Source organism: Corythoichthys intestinalis, chromosome 14, assembly GCF_030265065.1.
Source record: "Corythoichthys intestinalis isolate RoL2023-P3 chromosome 14, ASM3026506v1, whole genome shotgun sequence".
Classification (NCBI taxonomy): Eukaryota; Metazoa; Chordata; class Actinopteri; order Syngnathiformes; family Syngnathidae; genus Corythoichthys; species Corythoichthys intestinalis.
This window is the reverse complement of record NC_080408.1, coordinates 31,334,549-31,342,486: the sequence shown is the minus strand read 5'-3', so window position 1 is coordinate 31,342,486 and position 7,938 is coordinate 31,334,549. Positions and strand designations below refer to the sequence as shown.

The 7,938-nt window shown below is 39.2% G+C and overlaps 1 protein-coding gene across 1 annotated transcript in view; it reads left to right on the top strand.

Moving 5' to 3' along the window:
- Positions 1–251: 251 nt before the first annotated feature.
- Positions 252–7,938, top strand: part of atp1a2a (ATPase Na+/K+ transporting subunit alpha 2a) — a 141,526-nt gene continuing 133,839 nt past the window's right edge. The window contains exon 1 of the mRNA XM_057857117.1: positions 252–340. Within this exon, the coding sequence (XP_057713100.1) occupies positions 260–340 (81 nt within the window). The 5' untranslated portion in view covers positions 252–259. The remainder of the gene's footprint in view (positions 341–7,938) is intronic.

Below are 7,938 nucleotides of genomic sequence, written 5' to 3'. Positions count from 1 at the left end.
ACTACAGTTTACTGTTTTTACAATGTCTTGACAGGCCATGTCATTGCGATTCAGAGAGCAAAAGACAGCCCATAGTATCACAAAGAAAAAAAACAAAATTAGTAATGTGAACATAAGACAATTGGCACAACTAAACAAGTGCTGTTGGGATTTCCCCCCCGTTCTTTATTCTTGACGTTCCTCTCTGTTGGACCACAAATTTTCATCCACATCACAATGGATTTTCTCTCTTGCTATACAGCATGCAGAATTTTCTGGAATGCCTTATCCAGCCTCTTCAGGCATCGGCTGTGATGTCACTACATGCTGCATTCATGGCATCAAGGAGAGTCATCTGAGTGTAAGTCTGGTGATCATACACTTGCCATCACCATGTGGAGAAAAATTGAGGAATGGGAAGTATGGTGGGAGGAGTTCAATTACAATTCTGTTGTGGGTTGCAAACAGTTCCCTGATTATGTTGACGTGGTGTAAACTCACTTTGTCCCAAACTATTACAAATTGCAGCAGGTTAAAATACGTTACGTCAAAATAAGTATTGAAAATGCTTGGAAATAAGCACACACATGTTGACATATTCTGACAACATGTTAATCCATTTTGCATGGAAAGACTGTTGTGGGTCTATTCAGACTATTCAATGGAGATCCATTATAATCCATTTCGACTATAATAACAGATGCAACTGATAATGTAGGAAACAGCAGAAAATTGCACAAATCATTTGCACGGACTTCTTAAAAAAACATAAGAAACTGCTATTTTGATGTTCACTAGTGATAGAATGTTGTGAGGATTGAACAAGTAGTTTTGAGAATTTCAAGTCTGAGCAGAGAAACGTACGAGAGCAAGGGTGCCCAATTCCGTTCCTTGAGAGCCCCTATCCAGCTTGTTTTCCGTGTCTCCCTCCATCAGCAAGCTCTGCAGCAGCCTGATAACGATCCTGATTAGTTGATTCAGGTGTGTTAGAGGAGGGAGACGTGGAAAACAAGCTGGATAGGGGTTCTCGAGGACCAGGACTGGGCACCCCTGTACTAGAGCAATTGAAAAAAAACTTCATGGGTGTCCAAACCTGTCCGCAAGGGCCGCTGTGGGTCCTGGTTTTTGTTCCTACCAATCGAGCACAGACAGTTTAACCAATGAAGTTTGTGCTAAAACAAGCAGCACCTGACTGCAATCAACTGATTACACTTGTGAGACACCAGAATGGTGAAAAGATGTCATCTTGTTTTGTAGGAATGAAATCTAGCACCCACTGCGGCCCTATGTGGAATAGTTTGGACACCACTGATTACTAAGTCATCATCATCAGAAGTGACTTTTGGTTTTTTCCTGCAGGGGTCAGAATTTCAGCTCACACATGTTCTGATCATGGCTTGTCTCCGCATGACGTCTGTCGGTAGTGTTTTTATCAGGGCTGTCAAAATTATCGCGTTAACGCGCGGTAATTAATTTTTAAAATTAATCACATTAAAATATTTGACGCAATTAACGCACATGTCCCGCTCAGACAGTAGTCTGCCTTTTGGTAAGTTTTACAGCAAGGCTTTTTGTGCTGTCTAACAGCGAACTCTTGTGGTCGCTTTGCGACATGGTTTATTGTTGTCTTGCCAGTTCAATATGGCTGCACGACGTCTCGGGCTGACGCCTACATTGTAATATTGTGCTTATATGATCCTTGGACAAGATTTGTCCGTAAGTATGGTTGTTGTAAATAATGTATATATTATGTTAGTAAGCGAAATGTTATATTTTTTGTATGAGACGCTTTTTGTTTATGTTTAGTGAACCTGTATAGCGTGCTAAGCTAACGTTGTTGCTAATGCAATGCTTGTTTACTTTTTTTGTAGTTTTACGACGGTCTAAAGAGGACAATGGTTTGAGGCCATTTTATTAATAAATCAGATGAAAAAGAAAGAAGTCTGATTATTATGGCGTCGTTCACTAGCTGTCTAGCTTTGGAAAAAGTAGACGCTTCGGAGTGAGGACAGCATAGACAGATTTAAATGACAGTAGAGTGAAACGCTCACTACAGTCCTTATGTACCGTATGTTGAATGTATATATCCATCTTGTGTCTTATCTTTCCATTCCAACAATTTATTTTACAGAATATATATATAATTTACAGAAAAATATGGCATATTTTATAGATGGTTTGAATTGCGATTAATTGCGATTAATTACGATTAATTAATTTTTAAGCTGTAATTAACTCGATTAAAATTTTTAATCGTTTGACAGCCCTAGTTTTTATATAAGCGTGCTAAAGACATTAATGAGACACCAGTGCACTGTTTGAAAAATATGAAGAAAAACTGTCTCCTATAATATCCAAGTGTTGATAATCACAATGGGTGGAAGGAGGTATTCATTTGAGAGGTGTTAATTTCTTAAGTGGCACATGGGGAATAATTGGAACATAGGTATGTGTTAAGAGCAATTTATAACCAACCTTTATTAAAACAATAACACATTAGAATGGTGATCTTATTGAACACAAAGCTGAATTAATCGCGGAAAGGATTTTATTTTTTGGTCTATAAGTGAAGATAAATAAACATACATTTTGTCATGCCTTGAGCTGAGTTCTGTTAAGATTTTGCCGTAGTGTGTCTGGTCATTGTGATTACGCACTGATTTAACCTGTTGTGGTCTGCTCCTTGTGTGTTGACCAACCCACTGCCTCTTTTGTCACCCACCTGTGCTTCATTGCCCCATTACCCCATGTCTGTATTTAAGTTCCCCATGTGCTGTCTGTTCTTGTTGGGTCATTGTCTATCTGATGTCGATATCCTGTCCAAGCGCTCTTATTTCTAGTGATGGGTCCGTGAGACATCATGAAGCGTGTCGACACAGTGACACACTGTGTTGACGCAGTGTGGATACTGTGTCATTGAATACTGACACCTGCTGGACATAAAAAAATCCCTACAGGCAACCCACTTGACAGATTGACGCTGAATTGAGACATAGTATGTAAAATCAACTCATTTAAGTCTTTGCATTCATATTGCATTATTCCATAATCTTTAAATTATGCGAACATATATAATCATGTGAAAATGTAAGTAATAAAGAATGAGTGAATGAGGATGCTTGAGGACTTTTTGTAAATTTTATTCAAAAACATAGTTTTTTAAATGTTTGATATTTAGTTGGTTCCTTTTTATTTATTTTAATTTCACCTGCTGTGGGCAACACACACTCGCATGGAACCAACAATGCCAGCATGCACAAGAATTTCTTAGCCAGTTGAAAGAGGTTTGGATAGGATGTCCATTGGCTCCTCCAGTATTGAAGAAAATCTGCATTGCGTGCCATGTTGGGCTCAGCCATGCGTCCTTGCACTTTTGCAATTTCATCTACAGTTGCATTGTCTCATTGACTCCCCACTTCGTCATCCAAGTGCTACCATAGCCCATCAGAAAAAAATTGAAGTGGACAGTAAATAAATCATAGCTTAATTACCGATTTCTAATAAATTACCAAAAAAAGCTACTGTGGGAAAGTAAAGGAATGGCTCTATACCTGTGTTTATTTTGGGATTATCAGAAACTTCATTCTCATGCTTGGTCCAATAATGCTTCAGCATTGAGGAGGTGGCTCCTGTTTGAATATGACAGCTTGAAAGTACAAATGCGACATTTTGCCGGCAAAAAAATAATGTTAATAATAACATATCCGGTATTCTTAGAGCCGCGCCGTGCGACGTAATCCGTTCAACACAGTCAGACAAGGACTTGTACCTGCGTGCCCAACGCGTTGCGGACGAAAAGTGAGTGCTCTGACCACTATGTTAGCAGGTTAAATACAGTTTAGTTCCTTGAAGCCGTCAAAAGGGACATTTCCATGCACCGCAAACGACGGACCTGCGTGTAACCATCACACTAATAAACTAAGAGTTACCTTAAAATTAATTGTACTTGACAGACACGCTTCCTTTGGAAGTTAACCAGTTTGCCGCGTCACGACTGTTTCGACACAGTTCAATGAGTTCATGCATCGGTCATGTGATTTTCTTGTAGCGATACGCGCACCGACGCAGGGGTTGCTTCATGAGCTCGGCTCGGCGGTGTCACTGGACCCATCACTACTTATTTCTGTCTAGGTCTATGCCTGGTGTTCCTGTATCCCAGAGAATTTGATTCCCAGTCTTATGTTCTTCTCGAGTTTGGTTTGTAGCTTTTTTTTTGGTTTTTTTTGGGGGGACTTTTATTTGTCATTAGAGGTTAAACCATTTTGAGTTCACCTCCACCTTGCCTCGCCTCCCCGTTTCCCTGGGTTTGGGCCCACCTCGCTTCCACGCCCTGACACTTTTTGCGGTTAAAAAAAAAAAAAAAAAAAAAGACATCTAGTATGAATGATCATTTGAAAGATGTATGCTAATGGTGCATTTCTTAGACCTCTGATAAAGGAGAAAATAATGCACAACAAACATAACACAACAAAGGCCTATGAACTGTGTAATAGCTGGCGTCAGTTGTATGCACAGACCTTTTACGCTGATACACTTGAAATGGGTAAGAAAATAGATTTAAAAAAAAAAAAAAAAAGGAAAAAAAAGCTCCTCTTCATAGATCCTGTCCCAATTCAATCTGTCGCTGTCTTTCTCCTTTTTCCCCTCTGAGATTGAACTAGTTTCGCTTCTTGGTTCTATTAAAGTGGGTAGGTAATACTTGACAAGTAGGTGGAACAATCTCCTACTGTGATTTGATTAGCGAAAATAGTACTTAAATTTTGGTCTACTTCTGGGAAATATTACCTTTTAATTGTGTTTTTCCTCCACCATTACCCATCAGAAAAAATTATTTCAGAAAAAAAGATTCTTTCCATTGCAATTTACATTAAAAAAATGTTATATTTTTCCTTTACATCTCATTTGTAATATTTCAATCTTGCCATGCCTGCGTGAGTCCTTAACTCATTGGCTACCAGGGATAGATGTCCAATCCATTTTGGCTGTGAGGGATGGCTGTAATCTACTAGTTTCATAGCTGGGATAGGCTCCAGTACTCCAGCGACACCTCGTGAGGATAAGCGGTTCAGAAGATGAAGGATGTGTAATTTGGGGGCAGGGAATAGTTACATGGTGTCAAAGTATGTCAAAGCATAAATTTGGAAAACGTTGCTGGAAAGGACCAGTCGACCATTTGCTTTTAATTTCCATACAGGAGATAATGCAGGCATCCCTAATGAAGTGATTCCTCTGCCTCAAGTGCAAAAAAAAGTAACAAGGCAAGAAGCCAAAAAAGCAGGCGTTGGCAGCGAGTGTGAAATATTGCAGGGTGGCGATGTCACAGGATCACATACGACATCTGTCGTGTGGGCACATCGGCGTATGCCTTCAATATGTTAACGTTAATATCAGCTGCCCCTCCCAACTAGCTCTGAACAGCAATACGTTTTTTTTTTTTAAACCTTGTGCTGACCAGACATTTCCACTTTGGTCTACATGTAAAAATGGCACCCATTTTTATTCCCTTCATTCGGTCGGCATGCACTGAAAGAAAAAAAAAAACCAACACAAAATTTATTGTAAAATTATGGCAGCTCTGGTTGTCATAAATTTACAAATTTAAAGCGATGCACGAATAGAAAGACTTGTAGTTCTTAAAAGATAAGCATTATTATGAGTTAATTTGACGTTGAAACCCCTCTTGATGTTTTAATTTTTATACAATTTGTGAAATTAGTTTAACTAGTAGGTCAACATTGTTGTTGACGTCGCAGCGCGGTGACGTCACATGGTTACGCTGCCGGGCTTCCAGAGTATGACTCTAGCGACATAAACATGTCATCTGTTCAACCCTTTCAATTTGAAACCAAGAGGCACATGAATGAGCATGGCAGCACTATCAATATTTCACAAAACAAGCAGCAAAAGCAAAATGAACAGCAAAGACGGGATGAGTCGTGACGAGATCCAAAGTACTACCGTGCGCTTTTAGCTTGCTTTGTTTGGATGCATACAGACAGAACATACTACAGAAAATACTGAAGATGCCTTAAGAAAATACTTAGTAATATCAAATAAGGGTGGTTATAAATATGCTACGGAACTAATATGGTCAACGGATCAACAATCTGCTTTAAAGCTACCACAAGAAAACAAAATGCTTACAAGTATGAGAGTGAAACAGGGGCAAAAAGTATTTTGAGGCACTGAACAGGTGATAAAAGACTCAATAAAAACACAAATAGTAACTATTCGCTGCTTTTAACGATGAGCGCACGTGTTAGACGTCTCGCCGCATAGAAGAAATTGCAGTAACCCGGTAGTATTCATTGAGTGACAGTGACAATCTACGTACGTCATCACCACAAGCGTCCATAAAACATGGCGCCCCCCCGGAGTTCAAAACATTCTAAATATTATAGATTTTTTAATTAATGGCACTATTTTATGTGTTTCTAACAGAGAACAATTGTGGCTAATTAGAGCCTACAAGTCTTTAAGTCCGAGGTTCCCTTTAAAAAAACAACAACAACAACAAAATAAACAGGAAAAGTATTAAATTGGGGTATAAAATCGTATAGTGCTTTGGTAACTGTAAATTTTCCGCTAGATTTGTTCAAAACTGAAAATCATTGAAAAATGAATCTATACCATGATCCATCTGTAGACAAAACTGGTTTTGTTGGTGGGGACCAGGGTTGTTCATGACAGTGTTAGAGTATAAAGGCATTGTTTTTCAGTAGTGAGTAATCTAATTAATTTTCATCTTTCATCTCATCTTTGCAACGCTGTTACCGTTACTGATGCTGTAAAGGCGTGCGTTACTATACATTACTACTACAACTTTGGTTGAATGACGCGAGAAAAGTCTGAGAGACACGGACTCACGGAGAGAGCAGAGCGGTAGTGGGGAAGAGAAAAGGGAGTTGCAACACCGATGCAAACGCGATGCTAGGTGGCCCCAATAATACCTGATTGTGGCCTACAAACTACGCCCACATGATGCTACGGTAGATATCACATGTATATAGAACTAGATGAAAAATGATAGACTCACCGGCATTCGAAAACAGCCGCCATCTTAAAGCAGTGGACTTCTCAGGAAGGCTCTGCTGTAGAAAACCTTCCTTGCGAACCTATGTAACTTTTTTATCCAAAATTTTCCTAAATGGCGTACCGCAAGCAACACGTCACTTCCGCTCATTAATATTCATGACATTAGCTACTGTTGCTAAGAAGGGACAAGCCACCGTTTGTCCCTAATAGGAAATGAATGGAAATCGTGTACGAAGGAGATGTTTACAGAGCTAAACCTAACAATTCTCTCCGAAAATGATGTGCCTGGTGCCAAATTGACTGGCAAAGATGTGGAAGGACATAAAAATGTTCAGTTAAAGAGATGGCTTAAGTGTCGAAGGCTGAAAAAGACGAAAAAAAATGAGCCGACCTAAGCATAGCTTAAGCTTTTTTATCGATGCGACTGACAATGACATTCTCCTGTTTCAACAAGCTATCCTTTACCATCAGCCCTGTCTTTCTTATATATCCTCTGGTTGTCCAACGTCTCTTACCTTTCTTGGGGGTAATTTAGTTAGCTTTGTGTAGCGATCGCAAATGCTACTCAGTGACAGCCAACGAACAATTTTAATTTTTTCATTGATAACACATCTTAATCCTATAATTCATTTACACTTCCCCCTTACTAAAGTTGTTTTTTTTAATATATATAACAGAAATGGTAACAGTGGCAGTCAGATACCATTGTAATTCTTTTCAGGTCATTCATTGTCAGACAGAAGCAGTACGGCACAACGTTACGCGAAAAAAATAAGTTAAAAATATAAAAATGGCTTACCTCTTTGTCCTCTGAAAGACAATGCCAGCCCAACATAATGTTTACTGCAGATGAAACGTGAATGGATTTGCCGAGCTGGTGTTAAAGTCCGCGCAAGTTGATTCAGTCTTCACATTTTTTCCTCC